The sequence below is a fragment of the Cetorhinus maximus genome, chromosome 11 (genome assembly GCF_964194155.1).
Source record: "Cetorhinus maximus chromosome 11, sCetMax3.hap1.1, whole genome shotgun sequence".
NCBI lineage: Eukaryota > Metazoa > Chordata > Chondrichthyes > Lamniformes > Cetorhinidae > Cetorhinus > Cetorhinus maximus.
Window position 1 is genome coordinate 77,246,452 of NC_135889.1, and position 25,719 is coordinate 77,272,170.

The 25,719-nt window shown below is 41.7% G+C and overlaps 1 protein-coding gene across 3 annotated transcripts in view; it reads left to right on the forward strand.

Moving 5' to 3' along the window:
* The window catches only part of LOC144686698 (sodium-driven chloride bicarbonate exchanger-like), a 344,112-nt gene that overhangs the window by 111,150 nt on the left and 207,243 nt on the right, over positions 1–25,719 (forward strand). For all 3 annotated transcript variants that reach the window (XM_078552275.1, XM_078552273.1, XM_078552274.1), the window contains exon 3: positions 24,675–24,818. In XM_078552275.1, coding sequence (XP_078408401.1) covers positions 24,675–24,818 — 144 coding nt within the window. The remainder of the gene's footprint in view (positions 1–24,674; positions 24,819–25,719) is intronic.

Here is a 25,719-nt window from a genome sequence, read left to right on the forward strand (position 1 = left end):
GTCCACAGCCTTTTGTCTAATCTAGTGGTGATGACATTGCTGTTGGTCACAATCCTTTCACAAAGTAAGTCTGTTCAATTTTTCCAGTAGGTCCCATTCACTCCTGGATAAATCAATCAGTTAGTAACAGTCCACATCTTTCACTGAAACTAGTTATGGAGCCTCCTGCCTCAAATTTACCCAACTTGTGAATCTGTTGTGATGTCTGATCTCACTGTGATGTTCAGTGAAAGGGTGAGACTTAATCTGTGATCTCATGGTTTGACACAGCTAGCTAAGGGCTTCGCCTTGACGAAGGTATTGAACAATGTAGGCAATGGTGATGCGATTCTTTGCCTTTTCTGTGAAGGATGATTCCAATGCTTCAGTGTTCTTTGAACCAGTGCTATGTTTCTTGGGTTTTGAGCACTGTAGAGCTGGACACTCCAGATCATTGGTGGTACTGGATACCATTGATCAGGATTCATTGATGCTGGCTTGGTGCCAGAGGCAGGGAAACTAAGAGGTGCTGTTGGAGGACTTAGATGGAGCCGAATCAAATTCTTGCTGGGTTATGTGTGTTTTTGCAGCTGAAGCTTTTCAACAAATCCTTACTGAGAGGACAGGGAGATGAAGCAGCTCTGTTAAGCTTGATTCTGTACATGCTGACAGCAGGAGGTAAATGTCTACCTGGGACTTTAGTGTAGGTCCAGCAAACACTGATACTCTGTGTTCAACATCTAGAATATTGCAAAGCAATGCCAATCATGTTAAGTACCGTAGTTGAATATGTGACAGGGCAAGGCATGAGAATCAAAACTCACCGTCTGACAGTGAGCTGGTCAGTCAAGGATTCCAGGAAGGTTGATTAACCATTAGAAATCAGATTCCATGCACCCGTCTATCAATAAGCAATGACGTGCAATATTTACTTCTGACAGCAAATGCAACTATTCCATCCTACTGTGCAGCAGAATTGCTGGGTTTACTGTGTTCTTCATAAACTGCAATACAAGATAATCATGTTGAGGCAAACCTTTCCATGTCCACAGCCTTCTATTTAATCAGTCAGTTGATGACATTACCATTGTTCATGCTCGCTTCACAAAGAAAACCTGTTCTGTTCTCCCAGCCGACCACAGCCAGCTACTAACAGTCAGGATAGCTTCATTTCTTTCACTTAAACTGAATGTGTAGACTCCTGCCTCAAATTTTCCCAGTTTACAAACGTATTGTGTTGTTTGATATCACCGTGATAGGCTTTGTGAGGCCATACCTTAACGGAATTGAGTTTGGCTCACCCTTGGGCTTCATTTAGGGTACAATATTGCACTAGAATGCAATAATAAGTTTCCATGTGATCACATCCATGAGTACAGGGAGTGCAGACAATGGATAACAATGGGATTCTTTGCCTCCTGCCATTGATGTTCAGTAGTTGTATATATTTACAAATAGAGTAGGCCATTCAGCTGTCCGGGCATATTTCACCATTCACTTAGCTCATGGCTGACCAGGACCTCTAATATATTACACCGTTCTTAACCCACACCCTTGATAAATATAGGAACATAGAAACAGGAGTAGTCCATTTAGCTCCTTGAACCTGTCCTGCTATTCCATTAGGTCATGGTTGACCTGTATCTTAACTCTGTCTTGCTTTCATATCCATCAATAACCTAATTAAGGTAAATATCTCACTCTAATTTTTAAAGCTTTTCAATTAGCCTGCCCAATAAAATGCTTTTTTTGGCGTGGATTCCTGATTTCCACTACCTTTCGTGTGATGAAGTGCTTCCTGACATCATCTCTGAACAGTCTAACTCTAATTTTAAGAATATACCCATTGTTTTGGTCTTCCTCACTGGAGGAAATAATTTCTCACAATCTAATCTGACATATGATCAAACCCTTAGCACCTCAACTAGATCAATCCTTAAGCTTTAATACTTGAGAGAATACAAGTTTAGTGTACCAATATGTCCTCATAAATTAAACCCTTTAATCCCCAGTATCATTCTGGTCAATTTACGCCACAGCACCTCCAGGACCAATATATCTTTCCTGAGGATGTGGTGCCCAGAACTGAACTCAATACTCCCGATGTGATCTAAAACAGAGCATTGCACAACTGTAGCATAGCTTCCAACCATTTGTATTCCAGTTCCTTTGGGTTGAAAACTAACATTTCATGAGTTTTTAAAATTATCTTTTGACTGCCTATCAGTTCCCAGCTTCTCATCATTTGGAAAATATTCTGATTGATCCTGCTTAGGTCCAAAATGGATGGCTTAGCAATTCCCCACATTAAGCTACTGTTGCTGCAGTTTTGCTACTGAGTCTATCAATGTTCTTTTGCAACTTTTCACTCCCACCCAGAGCCTGGGAGAGGGCTGTACAGACAGTGCTAAACACTGGTGCCCAGAGCTTAGGGGGGGTCAGAGCTTTAGCCCTCCTTTTCTATATAAAAAGTTGATGCCCTGCGTCATCGTTCCTTATTTTTTACCACCTCCCGCTTATTTCCTCCATCAGTGATAAGTGGGGGCAGGGACCAGAGCGCCACAGAGAGGGCAGGGAAGCTGCGTTTGATTGACGTGATGTTTCAACTTTCCATTGGTCCATGGCGCTGTCCATCACTTGCACAGGCTTTGTTGGCCTGATGTGTACAGGTATGACATGTGGGCAGTGGCGATTGAGTGCTGGATACAACACAAGGCACTGGGAAGGCAAAATGTAACCACCAGTCCTCAAATCTGGTTAGTTCTTCTGGATTTTAAATTAGCTGCTTTGTGTTTGTCAAGAATTCAAGCAGATTCTGCTATTTAAAAAGGGAACATATTTGATTCACTATTTGGCCTTTCAAATCCCTCACCTATTTAGGCCTATAAAATGTAACTTGCTGTTACATTTGTACAGTACCCAGCATATTCCAAGTATTTGGAATCATATTTTGAGGTGATGGGAGGTTTTCTTTCTCTTCTGTAACAAGTAAATCACCTCCTGACTCCCCAAAGCCTGTCCACCATCTACAAGGCTCAAGTTAGGAGTGTGATGGAATACCCCCCACTTGCCTGGATGAGCGCAGCTTCAACAACACTCAAGAAGTTTGACACCGTCCAGGACAAAGCAGCCTGCTTGATTGGCATCCCTTCCACAAACATTCACTCCCTCCACCACTGACCAACAGTGGCAGCAGTGTGTACCATCTACAAGAAGCACTGCAGAAATTCACCAAGGTTCCTTAGGCAGCACCTTCCATACCCACAACTGCTACCATTTAGAAGCACAAGGGCAGTTGATACATGGGAACACAACCACCTGAAAGTTGCCCACCAAGCCATTCACCATCCTGACTTGGAAATATATCATTACTCTTTCACTGTCACTGGGTCAAAATCCTGGAGCTCCCTCCCTAACAGCACCCTGGGTGTACCTACACCACAGGTACTGCAGCAGTTCAAGAAGGTAGCTCACCACCATCTTCTCAAGGGCAATTAGGGATGGACAAATGCTGGCCTAGCTAGTGATGTCCACGTCCCATAAATGAATGAAAAAAAAATTAATTGGACAATACTATACAATGTATTTTAAGTGACTCTGAACACCCAAATCTTGTAGGTGACCATTGAAAGTGATTCTATGGGCTTTAATTCAAAACTTGCAACTTTGAGCACTGGAACAGTTCCCAAAACTAAATAAAAACAGCTCTATTTTTTTAAAGGAGGCGAATAACAGATCCTTGTGTGATTGTTGCTCTTTTATACATACGGATAGTGTGTTCTATGGGAGCATTTTATAGAATCCAAGCACTGGAACCCAGACCATTGTTTAATGAATAAAAGTGCACTGCATTCCCTTTTGAAGGTATGATACGGTTCATCAGAAAATTCATAACATGTATAATTTATCCGATGTAGTATCAATTAGGCACTTTGCGATGGATGGAAAGCTCAACTCAGGGTTGAGTAGGACACTGAGATTGCAATTTGGTTCAGTTTGAGACAGTGAATAGGGAGCGAGATGGATCGGTGCTGTTTTAACTTACCTAACTGGAAGATATTACAACTCATTTAAGACTGGATCTCAGTTGAGGAGCTGTCAACACAGAGATGGTGGAGGTATAATGAGATTTGGCATGGAGGGTAGAACTGGGTGAGCTCAATCAACATACATGTGGAAGCTGGCATGTACAGCGGCAGAAAGAGAAGTCACTGTTGGAGAAGTTCTGGTTACAATCAAATAGGTAAAACTGGGACCAAGTGAGCTGGATAGCAGTGAAAATGTATTGAGAAAGGATGTATTGGTGGGACCACATCAAAAGCTGTAGGAAGATCAAGGCCTGATGTGTACCTTGGTCCCAGTCACAGAGGGTGTCATTGTAACTTTGCTAGGAGCTGTTTCAGTGCTGTGGCAGTGGTAGAATCCTGATTGGAGAGATTCAAAAATTGACTTGGAGGAAGGATGGGCACTAGAGATAACAGCATGTTCAGAAGAAAGGGATGTTGGAAATAGAGTAGTAATTTACAAGGCCAGAGGGATTGAGAGTTGTTTTCTTTAGGGGAGGAGTTTCGAATATGGAAGGGACACTCCCCAAGGACAGTGAACTTTTAAAACCACTTTAGCTAGCATGGGGACCAGGAAAGGAAGTTGGGTGGTCAGCAGTTTAGTGGGAGTGAGGCAAATAGAGTGTAAAAGTCAGGAAGTTATTCTAAATCTCTAAAATACCAGTTCACCTGTTTGGAGTATTGTGTTCAATTCTGGATACCCCACTTCTGGAAGGTTGTGAAGATTTTGGAGAGACTATAATAGGGATTTACTAGAATGGTTCAGGGATGAGGGATTACAGTTGCAGAAGCTGGGTTTGTTCTCCTTAGAGCAGAAAAAGCTAAGAGGAGATTTCATAGATGTATTTAAAATCATGAAGGGTTTAGATAGAGAAAATAAAGAGAAGCTGCCTCCAATAACTGAAGGGTCAAAAACCAGAGGACACAAATTTAAGGTGACTGACAAAAGAACAGAGACAACATGAGGAAAAACGTCTTGTTTATAGTGAATGGTTGGAATGTTTTGCCTGACAAGGTGGTGGAAATAGGGTCACTAGAAGTTTTCAAAATTGAATTGGATAAGTATTTGGAAGTAGAAAATATTTACAGGAATGTGAGGCAAGAGTGAACTAGATTGCTCTTTGAAAGAGCCTGCCCAGACTCAATGGGTCAAGTGGCCTCCTTCTGTGCTATACTATTCTATCCAATTTTTAGATTCCTTAGTGGTGCATGGCTCTGTGTGGAAGGACGGTTCTTGACTCCAAATTACAAAGGTTAAAGATGGACTGCCATTCACCGTCCTCCTGAGTCAGAGGATATGAAATGAAAGATTCAGCTGTTCAAGTGATTTTTGGAAAGACTTTTGAACAGAGCATGAAATTGCATATAGTGCAGTGTGTTTTAATAAGCTGATTGTTCAATCATTGCCACTTAAATATATGTGTATAGTTTAACAAAGCATATTCAATTGTATTAAAATTGGCAGTGTGCAAAGAAATTGTCAAACTTATTTAAGTTCAAAAATTTAAAACTGTTATGTAATGCGATCAGTGGTCCTGGAAACAGGAGAAGCGCCAGGACCTATGGTTTCTCTCCCTGGCCTTGCTCCCACCTAAAACTACTTACTGCACCACTTAGTGCCATCAGAAAACTTGGATATATGTACGGCTCTCTATTCCTTCCATCTCAGTCATTGAAAAATATAATGAAAAGCTGAGGCTCCAGTACGGATTCCTGGGAACACCATTTGTCACACACTGTCAATCAGAAAAAATTCACTTCATCCCAACACCCTGCAACCACCTCCCAAAACAATTATCAACCTATGTCACAAGGTTACCTCCAATTCCAAAGACACTCACTTTAAATCTCCTGAGTAGAGCCTAATAAAATGCCTCTGGACGTCCATATGACTCTTCGTCAGAGTCATACGGACTTATTCTGTTTCTCTCTTCACAAACGCTGCCTGACCTGCAGAGTTTTTCCAGCATTTTCTGTTTTATTTCGGGTTTCCAGTATCCACAATATTTTGCTTTTAACCCCTGGGATAATGAGATTCTTATGATAAGAGATTGCGGAAACTGGACCTGTATTCTTGAAGAATGAGAGGTGATCTCATTGAAACTTACAAAATTCTTACAGGGTGTGACGGTAGATGTGGATAGGATGTTCTCTCGGCTGGTGAGTCTAGAACTAGGGGACACAGTCTCTGAATAAGGGGCAGGCCATTTAAGACTGAGATGAGGAGAAATTTCTTCACTCAGACAGTGGTGAATCTTTGGAATTCTCTACACCAGTGGGGTGTGGAAGCTTAATCATTGAGCATGTTCAAGGCAGAAATCGATAGATTTCTGGATACTAATGACATCAAGAGATATGGGGATAGTGGGAAAAATGGCGTAAGAGGTAGATGATCAGCCTTAATCTGTTGAATGGCGAATCAGGCTTAATGGCCTACTCCTGCTCCTATTTCCTATGTTCCTATGTTCCAACCAACAGGGCTGCTCTATTTCCTTCACTTAAACTGAATGTGCAGCCTCCTGCCTCAAATTTACCCAGTTTACAAATGCATTGTGATGCCTGATATCACTGTGATCAGCATTGCGAGGGTGAGACTTGCACTGTGATGTCATGGTTAAACCCTCAGTTCAAGTGGCCTTGATGAAATTGTGTTTAGCAAAGCCTTGGACTTCATTCAGGGTACAGTGACTTACTGCACTAGAATGCAGTAATGGGTTTCCATTTGATCATATCCCAGAGTACAGGGAGCGTGAGCGGTGGACAGCGGTTGGATTCTTTACTTCCTGTCATTCATGTTAGGTAGTCGTATATATTTACAGTGACAAGAGTCATTATTCAGCTCCCCAGGCATATTTCACCATTCATTTAGCTCATGGATGATCAGTACCGGAAACTTTGATCAATATCCATTGATAAATGTAGGAATATCGGAACAGGTGTAGTGCATTCAGCCCCTTGAGCTTATTCCACTGTTCCATTAGATCATGCCTGATCTGTATCTTAATTCAACCTAGTTGCCTTACTTTAATATCCTACAATAAACAAATTAACGTAAATCTCTCACTCCAATTTTTGAAGTTTTCAATTAACTTACCCCAAAAATAGGTTTTTGGAGGGAAGAGTTCCTAAATTTCCCTACCCTTTGTGTGATGAAGTGTTTCCTGAAGTGTCTAACTCTAATTTTGAGAATATGCCCATTGCTCTGAACACCTTATGACTAATCTATCATATTATCATATAGTTAAATCTTAAAAACCAAAGTGCATGACCTCACACTTCCCCACGTTGTATTCCATCTGCCACTTCTTTGGCCATTCTCCTAACCTGTCCAAATCCTTCTGCAGCCTCCCCGCCTCCTCAATACTACCTGTCCCTCCACCTATCTTTGTATCATCTGCAAACTTAGCCAGGATGCCCTCAGTTCCTTCATCTATATCAGTAACGTATAAAGTGAAAAGTTGTGGTCCCAACACTGACCCCTACGGAACTCCACTAGTCACCGACCGCCATCCTGAGAAGGACCCCCTTATCCCCACTCTCTGCCTCCTGCCAGACAGCCAATCTTCTATCCATGCTAGTACCTTGCCTCTAACACCATGGGCTCTTATCTTACTGAGCAGCCTCCTGTGCAGCACATTGTCAAAGGCCTTCTAGAAGTCCAAGTAGATAACATCCATTGGCCCTCCTTTGTCTAACCTACTCATTACCTCCTCAAAGAATTCTAACAGATTTGTCAGGCATGACCTCCCCTTGATGAAACCATGCTGACTTTGCCCTATTTTACCATGCACTTCCAAGTATTCTGAAATCTCATCCTTAATAATGGACTCTAAAATCTTACCAATGACCGAGGTCAGGCTAATCGGCCTGTAATTTCCCGTCTTTTGCCTCACTCCCTTCTTAAACAGGGGGGTTACATTAGCGATTTTCCAGTCCTCTGGGACCCTCCCTGACTCGAGTGATTCCTGAAAGATCACCGCTAACGCCTCCACTATCTCTTCAGCTATCTCCTTCAGAACTCTAGGGTGTAATCCATCTGGTCCAGGTGATTTATCCACCTTCAGACCTTTTAGTTTTCCTAGCACCTTCTCCTTGGTAATGGCCACCATACTCACCTCTGCCCCCCGACTCGCTTGAACTTTGGGGATGTCACTCGTGTCTACCACTGTGAAGATTGACGCAAAGTGCCTATTCAGTTCCACCGCCATTTCTTTGTTCTCCACTACTACTTCTCCAGCGTCATTTTCCAGCGGCCCAATGTCTACTTTTGCCTCTCTCTTACCCTTTATATATCTAAAAAACAATTAATTCTGATGATTAAAAAATTAATCGTCAGAAATCTGGCTTCAGAGACCTGACTACTTATGAGCATTGACATGGAAGACCTACCCGTGACAACAGATACGACCATTCCATCCTACTGTGCAGCAGCATTACTGAGTTTATGTTCTTCACAACTTATAATACAAGGTAACCATGCAGAGACAAACCTTTCAATCTTTGCAACTTTCCATTGAATCAACTAGTTGATGACGGAAACATTGTTCACACTTCCTTCCCAAAGTGAATGTATTCAGATTTTCTATTCAATTACAAAATTCAGTGCAGCTCCATTTCCTTCACTTAAATTGATTGTGTAGCCTCATGCCTCAAATTTACCCAGCTACAAACATATTGTGATGTCTGATCTCATTGTGATAGATATTGTGGGGGTGTGACTTGCCTTGTGATGTCATAGTTTGACCAGTTAGTTAAAGGAGCCACACCTTGATGAAATTGTGTTTGGCAAACCCTTGCATTTCATTTAGGTACAATGATTTACTGCGATTAGAATGCAATAAGAATAGAATGAGAATAGGGAGCATGGGTAATGGACAACAATGGGGTCCTTTCCAACCACCATTGATAAGAAATTGTATCTATTTACAGCAATAGGAGTAGGCATTCAGCCCCTTGGGTATGTTTCTCCATTCATTTTGATCATGGCTGATCAGTAACTCAAATATATTAGCCCTTCTTTGATCCATACCCTTTGATAAACTTAGGAACATAGAAACAGGAGTAGTCCATTCAACACCTTGAGCCTGCTCCAATGTTTAGTTAGATCAAGGCTGATCTATATCGTCAACAAATTTAACTGACTTGTTTATATATCCCTGAAGAACCCAACTAAAATAAATCTTTCATTCTAATTTTTAATGTTTTCAATTAACCTAGCCAAAAAAGAAAGCTTTGTGGGGGAGAGGATTCCTGATCTCCACTACCTTTGTGTGCTAAAGTGCTTCCTGGTGTCATACCTAAACAGTCTAACTCTTAAGTTTAAGAATATGTCCATTGTCCTGGACTCCCTCACTGGAGGAAATAATTTCTCCTTATCTAACTTAACATATTGTATCATGATTAAGCCTTAAACAACTCAGCTAGATTAACCCTTAAGTTTCAGTACTCAAATATAAACTTAGGTACTAATATGTCCTCAGAAATTTAATCCTTTGATCACCAGTATCATTATGGTGAATCTACGCTACACTCCCTTCAGGACCATTATATCCTTCCTGAGAATGCTGTGCCCGGAATTGAACTCAATACTCCAGATGTGGCCTAAAACAGGGCATTGCACAACTGCTTCCAACCAGTTGTATTCCAGAATTACCTGGAAAAACTCAGCAGGTCTGGCAGCATCGGCGGAGAAGAAAAGAGTTGACGTTTCGAGTCCTCATGACCGTCATGAAGACTCGAGACGTCAACTCTTTTCTTCTCCGCTGATGCTGCCAGACCTGTTGAGTTTTTCCAGGTAATTCTGTTTTTGTTTTGGATTTCCAGCATCCGCAGTAGTTTTTTGTTTTTATCAGTTGTATTCCAGTCCCTTTGAGATGAAAACAAACATTTTATTAGCTTTTTGAATTATTTTTGACTTGTCTCTCGGTTCCTAGCTTCTCAACATTTAAAAAATAATTTGATTGCTCTTTCTTGAGCCCAAAGTGGATGATTTTGCATTTCCCCATGTTGAACTCCATCTGCCACAGTTTTGCCCATTCTGCCTATCATGTTCCTTTGCAGCCTTCTGCTCCCACCTATAGTACTTACTGCATCACCTCTTAGCGCCATGAGCAAATTTGGCTCTCCATCCCTTCATCTCAGTCATTGAAAAGCATAATGAAAAGCTAAGGCCCCGGTACAGATTCTTGGGCACACAACTTGTAACATCCTGTCAATCAGAGAAAATTCTCTATCTCAACATCCTGTCTCCTGTCTCCTAACCAATTACCAACTTAAATCATAAGGTTACCTCCAATTTCATATACTTTCATTTTTACTATAATCTCCTGTGCAGAACCTTATAAAATGCCTCTGGGTGTCTAAAATAGATAACACCGATGGACATTCCCTCTACACCAAGCTAGTGACCTCCTCAAATTGCTTTTATAGATGAGTCAGATATGACCTCCTGTTCACAAAGCCTTGCTGACTTAATTTGCTTACCTATGAGCAATGCTGTGGAAAATCTACTAATGATGTTATGTGGCTGACTATAGTAACAGAAGAGGGTATGAGCACCAAACTCTCAAACTGGCAGTGAGATGGTCAGTCAAGGACCCTAAGGAGGAATCTGAGATTGGGTCTGATGAACCATCAGAAATCAGGCTCCAGGCACCCAACTACCTATGAGCAATAACATGGAAGATTTATTTGTGACGACAAATACAACTATTGTACCCTACTGTACAGCAGTATTTCCGAGTTTGTTATGTCCTTCACAAATTAGAGTCATAGAGTTTTACAGCATGGAGAGAGGCCACTTGGCCCATCATGTCTGTGCTGGTCATCAAACCCCTATCTAATCACATCTTCCAGTACTTGGCCAGTGCCTTATATGCTATGGCGTTTCAAGTGTTCACCTTAAATGTTGTGAGAGTTCCTGCCTCCACCACCCTTTCAGGCAGTGAGTTCCAGATAACCCCCAACCCTCTGGGTGAAAAATTTTTCCTCAAACCCCCTGCCCCTTACCTTAAATCTATGCCCCTGGTTATTGACTCCTCCACTAAGGGGAAAAGTTTCTTCCTATCTACCCTATCTATGTCCCTCATAATTTTGTACACCTCAATCAGGTCCCCCCTCAGCTTTCTCTGCTCTAAGGAAAACAACCCCACCCTATCTAGTCTCTCTTCTTAGTCCAGTCCAGGCAACATCCTGGTGAATCTCCTCTACACCCTCTCTAGTGCAATCACATCCTTCCTATAGTGTGCTGACCAGAACCAACACACAACTCCAGATGTGGCCTAACTCACATTTTATAAAGCTCCATCATAACCTCCCTGCTCTTTTATTCAATGCCTCAACTAATGAAGGCAAGTGTCCAAATTGCTTCTTAACCACCTTATCTACTTGTCCTGCTTCCTTCAAGAATCTATGGACATGAACACCAAGGCCCCTCTGATCCTCTGTACTTCCTAGGGTCCTACCATTCATCGTGTACTCCATTGCCTTGTTAGCTCTCCCAAAATGCATCACCTCACACTTTTCAGGATTAAATTACACTTGCCACTGTTCTGCTCATCTGACCAGCCCGTCTATATTGTCCCATAGTCTAAGGCATTCCTCTTTGCTCTTTACCACATCAGCAATTTTCATGTCATCTGTGAACTTGCTGATCATACCTCCTACATTCATGTCTAGATCGTCAATGTACACTACAAACAGCAAAGGACTCAGCACCTAACCCTGCGGTATGCCACTGGACACAGGCTTCCAGTCACAAAAACAACCTTCTACCATCACCCTCTGCCTCCTGCCGCTAAGCCAATTTTGGATCCAGTTTGCCAAATTGCCCTGGATCCCATGGGCTCTTACCTTCTTGACCATGTGAGACCTTGTCAAAAGCCTTACTGAAGTCCATGTAGACTACATCAACTGCACTACCCTCATCTACACACCTAGTCACATTGAAAAATTCAGTAAAATTTGTTAGACATGATCTTCCCATGACAAAGTCATGCTGGCTATCCTTTGAATAATCCTTACCTCTCCAAGTGGAGATTAATTCCGTCCCTCAGAATTTTTTCCAGAAGTTTCCCTACCACTGATGCTAGACTCACTGGCTTATAGTTCCCTGGTTTATCCCTACCACCCTTCTTGAATAATTAGTTGTCCACTAGTCCTCTGGCACCTCTCCTGTGGCCAGAGAGGATTTGAAAATTAATGTCAGGGCCCCTGCAATCTCCTCCTTTGCCTCTCACAGCAGCCTGGGATAGATCTCATCTGGGCATGTGGATTTACCCACTTTTAAATCCGCTGAAACCGCTAATACTTCCTCCCTCTCAATGTTAATTTGTTCAAGTAATTCACAGTACCCCACCCTGATTTCTGTACCTATATCATCCTTCTCTATAGCGAATATAGATGCAAAGTACTCATTTAAAACCTCACCCATGTCTTCCGGCTCCTCACACAGATTGCCATTTTGGTCCCTAATGGGCCCTACTCTTTCCCTGGTTATCCTCTTGCCCCTAATATACTTATAAATGCCTTTGGATTTTCCTTTATTTTACCCGTCAATGTTTTGTCATAACCCCTCTTCTCTCTTCTAATTTCTTTTTTAAGTAACCCACTGCACTTTCTATACTCCTCTAGGGCTTCTGCTGTTTTGAGCACTTGGTACCTAGCATAAGCTTCCCTTTTTGCCTTTTCCAATCCAGTACATTCGTCAACCTCCAGGGATCTCTGGGCTTGTTGGTCCCACCCTTCATCTTTACGGGACATGTTTGGCCCTGCACTCTCACTATTTCCTTTTTAAATGTAGATTTTCCTACAAGTATCTGATTCCAGTCCACTTTGGCCAGATCCTGTCTTATCATATTAAAATTTGCCTTCCCTCAATTCAGAACCTTTATTTCCAGTCCATCTGTAGTCCTTTTCCATAACTATCTTAACTCTTACGGAGTTATGGTCACTATCATTGAAATGCTCCCCCACTGACACTTCTACCACTTGCCCAGCTTTGTTCTCTAAAATTAGGTCTAGCACCAACCCCCACCCCTTGTAAGATTTTCTACGTGCTGGCTTAAAAAGCTCTCCTGGGTACATTTTAAGAATTCCACCCCCTCTAAGTCTTTCACAGTTTGTCTATCCCAGTTAATATCGGGGAAGTTGAAATCCCATACTATTACTACTCTAGTATTTTTACACTTTTCTGAGATTTGCCAACATATCTGCCCTTTTGTCTCTCCCTGACTGTTTGGGGGCCTATAGTACCCTCCCAGCAATGTGATTAACCCCTTTTTGTTTTTAAGATCTACCCATATAGCCTCATTTGAGGAACCTTCTAAGATATCATCCCTCCTAATTGCAGTAATTGACTCCTTGGTCAATATTGTGACCCCACCTCCTCTTTTACACATCCCCCCCATCTCACCTGAAGATTCTATACCCTGGAATATTGAGCTGCCAGTCTTGCCCCTCCCTCAACCATGTCTCCTGATAGCAATGATAACATATCCCTCATGTGTTAATCAACACCCTCAACTCATCTGCCTTACTCGCAAGTCTCCTTGCATTAAAATAAATGCCATCCAGCCTTGCCATGCTCCCTTGTGCCTTAATTTGACTATAAATGCTCTGCCTTCCAGACTGATTGATTTTTCTTCTATACTTGTCTGTGCATCACCCCCTGCTATACCTCCACTCCGGATCCCATCCGTCTGCCAAATTAGTTGTCACTCTGTTGACACTTGCTGAAGAGCCAGAGAGAACCTAAACACTTACAATGTAACCATATTGAAACAAATATTTCAATTGAATCTGCCGGTTGATGATACCATCATTGTCTACGCCTCCTTCACAATGTAACTTCATTCAGATCTTCTAGCTGACAACGTTCACTCCTTGATGGATCAGCCAGTTTGTAAAAGTCAGTGCAGCTCCATTTTCTTCACTTAAACAGTGCAGCTTTCTGCCTCAAATTTTTAAAGCTTGATATGAGCAGTGATCCTATTGAATGGCAGAGCAGGCTCTAAGGTCCATATAATGTACTCCTGATCCTATTTATTTCTTGTGGTTCTTTTGTCTACTCAAGTTACAAACATATTGTGATGCCTGATCTTACTGTGATACGAATTGTGAGGATGAGACTTGCACTGTGATATTACAATTTGACCTTCATTTAAAGGGGCTACACCTTGATGATATTGTGTTTAGCAAACTCTTGGGCTTTATTTAGAGTATTGACTTACTGTGCTGGAATGCAATAATAGGTTTCCATGTGAGCACATCCCAGAGAATAGGGCGATGGACAGTGATGGTATTCTTTGCAAACTACTATTGATCTTAAGTAGTTGTATACATTTACAACAACAGGAGTAGGCCATTCAGGCCCTTGGATGTAATTTCACCATTCATTTAGACCATGACTGATCACTAACACAAATGCATTACCCCATCTTTGATCCATAACCCTTGATAAATTTAGGAATATAGGAACAGGAGTAGACCATTCGGCTCCTTGAGCCTCTTCAGCTGTTCAGTTAGATCAAGGCTGAATTTTAATTCAATCTACCTGCTTGGTTTGATATCTCACAATAACCTAATTAAAACAAATCAGCTGAGAAAGAAAGGCTACAAGAAGGATGCACCATCCATGGCTAACTTAGGGAGCTAAGGATGATATCAAATTGTAAGAAAAGTGTACAATATATATTGATCAGTGGTAACCAAGAAGATTGGGAAAATTTTAGAAACCAGCAAAGGATGATTAATAAACTAATAAAGCAGGTGAAATTGGGGTTTCAGAGAAAACTAGCAAGAAATATAAAAGCACACAGTAAAGGCTTCTATGAGTTTATATAAAGGAAAAGAGTGGCTAAAGTAAGTGTTGGTCCCTTAGAATTCCCTGGGGAATTAATAATGGGGAACAAGGAAACGGCGAAGACTTTCAACAAGTATTTTGTATCTGGCTTCACAATATGTTACGAAGCCATGCTTTATAAATAAATGACATTATGAATTTACTGGCTGGAAACTACATTAGAATGTGACTTCAGACTTTTTAAAATCCAGTGACTTGAAATTGCAGTTTCAAAGCTGGCAGAATATTTGCATCACTGTACCTACTACATTGCAAGGCCATTGAAATGGAGACAAATTGTCTGCAATACCTCACCACGAATAATTTCCTTGAAGGAGTCTGAATGGGGTCCATCTCCTATACCATTATCAAAGCATCCTGACAATCACCTGGACGCTCAACTGGGTGGGGACAAACTATTAGACATAATGACTTGGACAATGAAGATCTGGCTATGAAAGGAATATTCCCAGATGTAATCTAATCTTTAAGTGAGGCAACTGGAATCAATAGCCATGAATATATTTGGGTTCATGGACAGTCAGGGAGAATCATTTGACAAGTCAGCTTACCCTTTTTATGTTTAAGCAACTATTTTTTTCTGCAGACCAGCACATGCAAATGAAAAACTGAAGAAGCAAGATCCTGAGTGGATCCAACCCCCCTCCCCCTTTTCTCCTTCTAACTTGCAAGTTTTAAGCACTGCCTGCTGTTCGATCATCCATATGCTGCAGGCAGAAAGTAAAGAATCAACCTAATAGATATTCTCCCCAGAAGAAAAGATAAATTGACCGTCAACATCATCACTCTCTCGTGCTGAACGTAGAGGGACCACCGAGTTCAGCCTGAAGCCAGCCAAATCACCAACCTTCAAGATCTGTATACCACTAACTTTACTGGACTTTAAATTGCTTAATCCAACCTCCCACTCTAACTTATTTGTGTGTGTTTGAGAACCTTGGAGTCTGTGTGCATGGAAGTTGGACCATTTTGATTATTTTACTTAGGCTAGGTTAAGTACAAATAAAACTATTATATTAAAAACTGCAAGGAAATCTGTCTTTACAGTCACAGCACATAAACAGTTAAACACTCATTGAACTGGCAAGCACATCCTAAATACCTGTTAAGATCAAACAAACAGTGGGAAAAGAGGGAAGCCATTCTACCCTGCCTTACATGGTCGTGATAAATAGAAGGCATAAAAAAAATCTTCCCAAGAATAGTGGAAAATCAAGAGGCAAAAGGGATAGAGAAACTTAAAACAATCACTATCACTGGAGAAAAAGTACTTAGAAAACAAATGGGTCTAAATGCCGGCAAGTCCCTTAGACCTGATTGCCTGCATCCTAAGGTATTAGAAGAAGTGACTGAAGAGATAGTGGAAGCATTGGTTGTAATTTTCCAAAATTCCCTAGATTCTAGAAAGGTCCCAGTGGATTTGAAACCTCTACTCAGGAAAGGAGGAAGACAGAAAGCAAGAAACTATAGGACAAGTTAGCCTAACACCTGTCATTGGGAAAATGCTAGAATCCATTATGTAGGAGGTAGTAACAGGAATATTTAGAAAACCAAATAACAATCAGGCAGTGAACATGGTTTTGTGAAAGGGAAATCATGTTTGACAAATTTATTGCAGTTCTTTGAGGGTGTAACAAGCAGGTTAGATAAAAGGGTACCAGTAGATGTGTATTTGGATTGCCACAAGGCATTCGATGAAGTGTCACATTAAAGGCCCTTGTTATGATCCCAGCAGAGGTTACCTCTGGACAAGCCTGATCCCAGAGTGGAATCCAGCTTGATAGATCCTAACTTTTATGTATTTACTTAGATACGTGGAGAGTAGCTACTGAATAGAGTCACAGGAGTCACCTGATGAACTTTTAACAAAAGAATAAAACATTTATTCAACAAGAAAAGATAAATTATATTACAATACTTCTTCACCCACAACTATACCCTTACAGATATATACAGATTTGTAAGGATAACACAAGTTACACATTAAACTGTATGTCCTACATCACTGAAACAGATGGTCCAGCTTTCCTGTTGCAACAGTTACAAGAGCTGATCTCAGTAAACCAGGAGATGAATGAGGCAGCACTGAGCATTGAAGGTAGTACCTCCATTGAAAAGTGCCCTGTGATCAGAAGCAAGGAAGATCTGGTACAAATGCATCCGAAGTGCTTTGATGAGACCGTTGGATGCTTCGATGATTTTGAGTATCACATCACAGAAACAAGTGATTCATCCCCCATGTGAAGTACCAATAGAACTAAAAGGAAAGCCTGGAAGAGAGCTCCAAGAGATGGAAGAAAAGAAAGTGATTACTAGAGTCACAGAGTGTACCGATTAGGTAAATTCCATTGTGGAGAGAGAAGCCAAATGGACAACTTAAGACTTTGCCTGGATCCAAAAGATCTTAATCAAGCAACAAAGAGAAATAACTACTCTATTCCAATACTGGAAGAGATCACACCAGCACTGGCAAGAGCAACAGTTTTCAACAAGCTTGTTGCCAGAAATAGCTACTGGAACTTAAAGTTTGATGAGGAATTTTTGCTGTTGACAGCATTCAACTCCCCTTTGCACATTAAAAATTCCTGTGTTTACTCTTTATCCTTAAAGTGAACCAGGGTCTGTTGCAGCAGAAAGTAGACAAGACATACATAGGAAGTAAAGGAGCTGTTGGCGTAGCTAATGATATTCACATCTGTGGTGTAGATGAAAGAGATCATATCTACCATCTACATGAAGCCAAGGAGAGAACACAAAGCTGGGATCAAGCTAAATGCAGACAAATGGATTGTGAAGGTGACAGAATGCCAGCTCTTCGGAATAGTATCCGTGCCTGATACAGTCAAGCTGAGTCCTGAAAAATCACAGCTATCTCTGAGATGGAAGCTCCTAGAGACAAGAAAGAGCGAGAAGTTTCCTTGGCTTGATCCAGTACATGTGTTTTTTTTCATACCTCATGTCAGATGGGCTCATTTTTGCTAAATTACTATATTTATTTTCATGGGTAGATCAAAGGACTTGTTCACAGTTGTTAGATCAGTCAATTTCAATTATTTCAGCTTTCGCTTGGATAGAGTAATCTATTGCTGGCTGTTAGTTATGAAGTCGTAGATCTAAATATTGGGTATGAAAAGCTGAATAAATGTGTCTCACAAAAATAAAAATTTTGTTCATGTTGGCATTTAATTCATATGCCATGTAGTAATATAAAAGTGTTAAAACACACAGGATACTTATATAAAAAAAATGAGCTCAGAGTCCAGACACATTGAGCAACTTACCACAGCTAATGTATGGCGTTAGGGAAAGCATAACAGCAAGCCTAAGATGCTGATTTTGTTAGCTGCAGATTTTAATTTCCATGGCGAGCATTTTAACCATTGTTACAAATTGACCCTACATTCAGTACTGATGAGAGAAAAACTAGTTATGTAACTGGATTTTATCCTTTTGAATTTCAAAGTGGTTAAAATTCTGTGAGAACTCTATATTGCCTTGAAAACAGGTCAGTTTTCAGCATTTCATTCAATAAAAAGATTCTGAATTGAAGAATGTGTTGGGCTAGAAGGTCTGATTTACATATTTATTCTTGGTGTGAATATGAAATGACAATAACAAACTTGCATTGTAAATACAATCTTAAACACATTTTTAGGGCTTGTGGTCCTGGGATCACCCAGGCTAAAACCTATGTTTCATCAGAATTTCTTTTAATGATTGAAAATTTGATGCACTGCTGTAGTTTTAGTAATGCAGCTGAAAAACAAATTACAGAATACAGAAACCATCCAAAATCAAGACTTAATGTCATCTTTGATTATTTCCACTCAGGCCAGTTGCACATTACTGCAATAGCTTGCGTGACGAGCTATTCCTCAACCTAGTTTCACTTTTTTTATATATACAAGATGAATTGTAAAACCATTTGCAGTGAATACCTGTCAGTGCTGCAATTCTGATGTGGGGTGATGAATATCTTTGTTGTGTTTTCTGCCTTACTTGGACTAGTGCAAAGTAATAACTTGATGCGTGCACTTGACAAATGGCTGCAAGTACATGGTATTGCTCTGATTATCTCACCCTTTCTACATGTGCCTGAGCAATTAATGCCCACAGGCTTCATCCTGCTGCCACGAGGATTTAACTGGCTGCAGGAGAGGCCCACGGCAAGCAGCCAGCCTGGCACGTTTCCTTGCGTGGGATGGTGGCAAGCATGGGCCTGTCTCTTTTTAACTGGCCCTCTGGGCCCATTGGTGCCTCTGTCCTGCAAGGTGTTACTCCTCTCCAGGTTCCCCTCCCCTCTCTTCACATACAGTAAATATTGTTGTCTTCCCCCTATATTGGTATTCTTGCTAAGTGCCCTGAAGAGTGCAAGATGAAAAGATTTGACATGTCTCTTTTTTCATCAATACTCAAGTTCTGTACGACCAAATGACTAAATGTGGGTATGGTGAAGGATGCTTAGAATCAGCTGGATGGGCAGAAAGACTAACGAATGAGTTAGGTCAAGAGTTCAGGGATCAAAAGGGTTACTAAGTACAGTTAGAGAGAGAAAGATAGCCAAGTGTGGACATTGGAAACAAAGACCTGAGGGCCTTGTCCTGGAAACAATTGAAGGTAAAAATAGAAGAAAAAAGTAAAATTTGATAAGTGGATAATGTTGAGATGTGGAGGCTTGAAGAAAGCCAGAAAAGAAGCAAGACAGCGCCAGTGGCCCCACTAAGGCAATGGTGAAAACAAACAAACGAGTATTCTGCTATCAAAGGACTTAAGCAAAGCCCAGTGTAAGGTACTAGGAAAGGGAAGTGAGGCAATTAAGATGACTATGTGAGCAGAGTTCATAGCTTGCGCTGTAATAAGTACTGTGTAAGATGCCCAGGTTGAGGCAGAGGAAGGCTGTGAGCTATTTCAGTCAGATTAGTCAGAAAATAGGGGAAGAAAAAACTGTTTAGTTCTTCGGGTATTTTTTTGTGTGTAAGGATGCTATTGATGAGTAGGACAAGGAATTTCACTTTTGGAGCCACCTGTCATTGTAGGTTTTTGTTCCTGCTCTTTTGTGCATGAATTATAGCTGCCAACTCAGACCCAAGCTCCTCTGGGTGGCCTAGAGAAGAAGATGGTTATGGAAAATTAGTTGGGTAGGGTAATGTGATAAGAGAAGTGAAGGTGGAGGCAAAGAATATAGAAACAGAGATGGGTGAGGCTGCAGGAAATGAGTAGAGAGGCAGAGGAGCTTGGGTCTGAGTTGGCAGCTACAACTCATGTACAAAGGAGCAGGAACAAAAACCTACAATGACAGGTGGCTCCAAAAGTGAAACTTCTTGTCCTGCTCATCAATGTCATCCTTACACACAAAAAAACCCGAAGAACAAAACAGTTTGTTGGCCCCTGAGCATACTGGTCTGTGTCCTTGCTTCATGATCTTTTCCTGGCAAGCTGGTTTCCCTTGTTCAGTAGCTGCAGCACATGCTAATGCGCATCTCTCAATCAGACTAAAATTCCCAGAACCACAGTGCAACTGGAGTTCCAATGCATGTGCAAGCCAGCCCTCTTGCTTGCATAAACCAGCCAGCTAAGCTTCACTAAAAATCTGCTCAAATTTCTCCATTACAGTGGCTACCAGTATACAAGTATATTTCACAGTTGTATTAACTAACTTTTCAATATTTATTTTTAAATTTAATATTTCATTAGCACTTGATAAGTGTTAAACATCATTATAAGTGAGCAATGTATTTTTGATGTTGCATTCTTAAAAAATGCATGTTTTAATTGTGCCTTCTTGCAACATTTTATTGAGTTTTAAAGTATGATTTACGAGCATTTTATTGAATCAGAGAAAAATGTAGTTTTGAGCTTTATGCCTTTATTCCTTGATGTAGCTTGCTATGATTCTTGTTCTCAGAATGCTGACGCATGCCTGAGGTTATGGAAAATCTTGTTATCTTTTATCTTTAGTACAATTTCCTAAGCCATTTTCTCTTCTCAGCAGTCACTAGAGTCAGTTTTGACGTAATTGTCCTCGTTGCTGTTGTTTGCAGGTCCAATGTCACCTTACATCTACCAAAAAAAGTGTGATTTTTGAATGATGTTGTTTGAAATCTTCGTGATTTAAATGCTTCTTTTCTGGATCAGACTTCATGATAATTTGTATAAAAAAAACTTAATTAAATTTAGATTATTGTATATCATTTTTAATCATAGTATCATAATGCATAGAAGGAAGACATTTGTTCCATTGCACCTATGCCAGCTCCTTAAAAAAGCTGTCCAATTATTTCCACTCTTCTGCTCTTATCCCATGGCCCTGCAAATGTTTCCTTCCCTTTTGAAAATTACTACTGACTATGCTTCCACCATCCTTTCAGGCAGTGCATTCCAGATCATAACTGACTGAGTAAAAAAAATTGTTCTTCTCTTCACCTTGGCATTTGTGGCAGTTACTTAAATCTGTATGCTCTGGTTATTGACCCTCCTGCTAGTAGGAACAGTTTCCATCTATCAAAGCCCCTCATTATTTTGAACACATCCCATAAATTTCCATTTAACCTTCTCTGTTCTAAGGACAATAGTGTCTCCAAATAACTAAAGCCCCTCATCCCTAGTACCATTCTAGAATGAGGCCTAATGGCATTTTAGCAGCATACAACTTCTGGACACCAACTGTGGCCCTGAAAATCTTATTTTATATTCGTGGAATGCCAAATTTCTCCACAATGATAAAAAACGTTTTTATAAACCTATTTTTTTCCTTTATAGGTAATTTTATCTTTATTTTAGCTTATATCTTAATTAAGCCGTAGTCACTTTTTTGTTATCTGAAAATTGAAATTAAAAATGAAGGAAATTAAGTAATTTTAAGTTCCTGCTTTATGTGTGAATATTTAAATGTGATCGGTCCCTTGCTTGCAAACATGACTACTGTCGTATGCCAATACAGCCCCTTGATGTGACAATGGTTTAAATCGGCACCAGGAGAGAGGAAAACCAGACAACAGAGATCACTAGATTTTTGTGGGTGGCTTTTTTATAGGCCAGAAGAGTGCACCCTCTCATGACTGCTGACTGCAAAATTTGGGCCAGTACTTTAGCTGCAGGCTTAGCCTCACTTCCTTGCTTTTATTCTCTGTGCCTCTATTTATAAAGCCAAGGATTCTGTAGGGTTTTTTAAATCCGCTTTATCAACTTGTCCTGCCACCTTCAAAGAATTATGTATGTGAAGCCCTATTCTCTCTATTGTTGCACGCCTTTAATATGGTGCCATTTAGTTTATACTTCCTCTCATCATTTTTCCTTTCAAAATACATAATTTCACACTTCTTAGAGAAAAGTGAAATTAAGAGTCGTATAGTAAATAAATTTGGACAAAATTATGTGGTTAGTTCATGTACCATCTTTATTGATTTGTTGATTGAAGTGATTCTATCACTACAGTGCACATATATATGATTGACATCTAAGTTGTCCTACTGAAAAGATTCACCCTCCATTAGAATTGAGAGTTCTACACTAAACTATATGTCACAGTTTACTTATCTGAGAAAACCATGGGCAGAACCTTGTGGAAGTGATGGGGTCTTGGTCTTGGAGCGCCACTATGACCCCCACTATGCTTTTTTTGAGGAAGGCCTGCCACATCTTGTGCCACTCAGGCACTTAACAGGCCAGCAGCAGAATCCCCACCCACTGAGAGCTGCCAGCCAATCAGAGGACAACAGCTCTTCTGTAGTCAGCAGCCCCACTAGAGAGGTGGTGGCTGCTGCCAGTACTACACCCACCTGAGGCCTCAGATCGAGGAGGGACACAGGCACAGGTGAATGGTGGGGAAAGGGGTAAGCAGGGTGGTCACCTGGGAGGGGGAGTGAGGGTTGGCAGCAAGGGCAGGGGGATGGATTTCAACAGATCCCCCCTTTCCGATGCTGGATCCCTCAATCAGGCACTGAGGGACCACCCTGGGAGCCCACAAGCAAGGGCCTTTCCACTTCAGACTTAATTGAGGTTGAGGTGGGAGGGTGGTGGGGTCACCACCCACCATCCTTCTACCCGATTAAATGCCGCCCCCCCCCACCTCCAAACTTACCATAGCGGAGGGCACAAGATTCTACCCCATTATTCAGTGTTTAATTATTTGACTCAGAATTCTTCAATTAGTATATGATGGTATAAGTGTATTTTGTTTACTATTTATAGTGAAAGATGATTCCAACTGACACTTATGCACATTTTCATTAAAATTTGGAGTAATATCAGGAAGGTTAGTACTGCTTTCCAAGGGCTTAGCTCAAGGCAAAACATTGAGCTCGATGGGCGGACGCGCTCCTGACCTGGCCGAGCGTAAAATGGCGAGCGTCCCGACATCAGTGCAGAGTCCTGCGATAGTTAGGTCAGCCGACAATTAAAAGGCCTATTAAGGTCATTAAGTTAACACTTGTCCTGAATTTTTCACTGCCCATCCAACCTAACGGTTGATGGGCAAGCGAAAAGGCCAAGCGGCCTTTGCATTTTTTAGGCAACCTCATCCATGGGCGGGATGAGGTTTCCAAAAGCAAATAAAACTAAAATAAAAATTTCAACCTTGAATTAAAAAGATGTCCCTGCTCATGTGACAAGAGTCACATGAGGGGACATGTTTTATGAGATTTTTATTTTGTGCTTTAGTTTTTTCAAACAGCGCTTCATCTCCCAGAGGCAGCCCTGTGCCTCAGAGAGATTGAAGCGCTGTTTCATGCGCATGCTCGAAGTTCTATCTGGGCCCACTCGCCCTCCTCCCCCCGCCACCCACACAGGCAGTGCTGAGTGTTGCCGCTTGTGTTCCATGCTGGGCTAGCCTTAATTGGCCCGCCTGTGTAAAATTGCGGTGCGGTGCGGTGCCGATCACGGGCGGAGGTCGGCTTCCTGACCTCCCCCTCTGCCCCCGCCGAGCACCCCCACCAAAGGCAAAATTCAGCCCCAAGAATTTGGAGTCAACGTGGTATCAATTCGCAAACAACCACCCTGACATACTTACTCCACAGCTGTGAAATTTGGAAAGAAAAATATTGTAAGCAGATCAAAGAGTTTGATTTGAAGTGCCTGTCTGCCATTCTTAAAATCAGTTGACAGGGCAGGACGAAATCTCCAACACTGATCTCTTCTTCACAGAAGGAACATGCAGGAGTGGTTTGAGTGCCCTGACTGTAGGACGGGGCCATGGAATAGTCACCTGGTTACAATAACCTGTGCTGGAAACTCTTTCGAGTTATCAACAGTCACAGATTGCAACTCTTTTCTGTACAATCACAGTTCTTGGTTTTCCGGGAGTGGGACATGAACCCACAACCCTCTGATTCAAAGGCGAGGGTGCTATGGACTGAGCCACAGCTGACACCTGCAGGACTGAGGCCTGCTGGTGTTGGTGGATATGAAACAGGTTAAAAGCATGAAGAGAATGTCAGATGACAGCCAGTCAGGACCATATTTTACTCATTGCTGAGTAAGTCACCCCTGAAGCTGAATCTCTCTACACTGCAGAATATATTTGAGTCTTAGAGGTCAAAGCCAAGGGACAGCAGGATGGAAAAGTTTAACTTTAATCGAGTTTGACAGTTTCAAAAAAAATCAGTGAGATTAAGATATTCAGATTGCAGTTTGATTTTGGACGGTTTGAGAGTGGGCAACCTGTTTCATCACCGTCAGTGTTGATAGCTGCTACGAATACAACTATCAAAAATAACTGAATTGTTCTGAAAGTATATATACGAGGAATCTAACTTTCTTTTCTTTGCCTGCAGGTCATCGGACTTTGTACATTGGTGTTCATGTACCACGAGGAAGGCGAAGCCACCGACGACACAGGCACCGTGGGCACAAACATCGCAAGCGTGACCGAGAGAGGGATTCCAGCACAGAGGATGGTAGAGAGTCTCCTACTTATGGTAAAGCGCTTTTCTGTCATGATAAGGATCTATGGACAGGTGATGGTTAATTTTAATTGTTTTTACTGGGCAGAAAATGGGTGGTAGCAGGGTGGCTGTCTGTTTACACCTATACAATAGGCTGGGTAACTATTTGATTGCTGGTCTTATGCCAGCTCTTAAGAACTCATAATTTCTGGTAAAAATTGTTTTGAATTCAAAAATGCATTGGTTAACCATGGACATGTGCATGAATTTGGTAGAGGCAAATTATGTTTGGCAAATTTAATGTGCAGAATTTAATGCCCTCCCGAGAGGCAAGTTTGGAGGCAGTGGGGCATTTAATCAGGTGGGAGGGTGGCAGGTGGGGACCCCACCACCCTCCCATCTCTGCCCCAATTAAGTCCGGGGAGCGAAGGCTCATGGATGGCTGCCAATTCAGACCCTCAAGTGGACGATTATGCCCACTTAACGGCCTTATCCCATCACCGCTGGTATTAAATCAGCAGTGGGATATGGACTTGCTATACAGGGAGCCCAAAAAGCAAATCCTGTCATGTTTGCTTGCAGGCTTCCACCCCCACAACTCCCGGAAGGGGAGGAGCCGCTCATTCAAAGACACTCAGTGCTTGACCGAGGGACCTGGCTTTGAGAAGGGGTGGGGGACTGCTGAGAGCAAAACCCTGCGCTTGCTGCTGACTTCCTTACCCACTCTGCTACGTCCCCACCCACAACCTCCATCATGCCCTCACTCACCTGTGGCCTGGGTCTCTGAGTGATCCTGTGCCTCTCCCTGGGTGAATTACTGACAGCAGCCACCCCTCCCACAGGTGCTGCTTGCAATGCAGAGCTGCTGGCCTCTGATTGGCTGACAGTTCTGGGGGTCAGGATTCCTGCCACTGGGGTCCTTGACTCTGGGGAA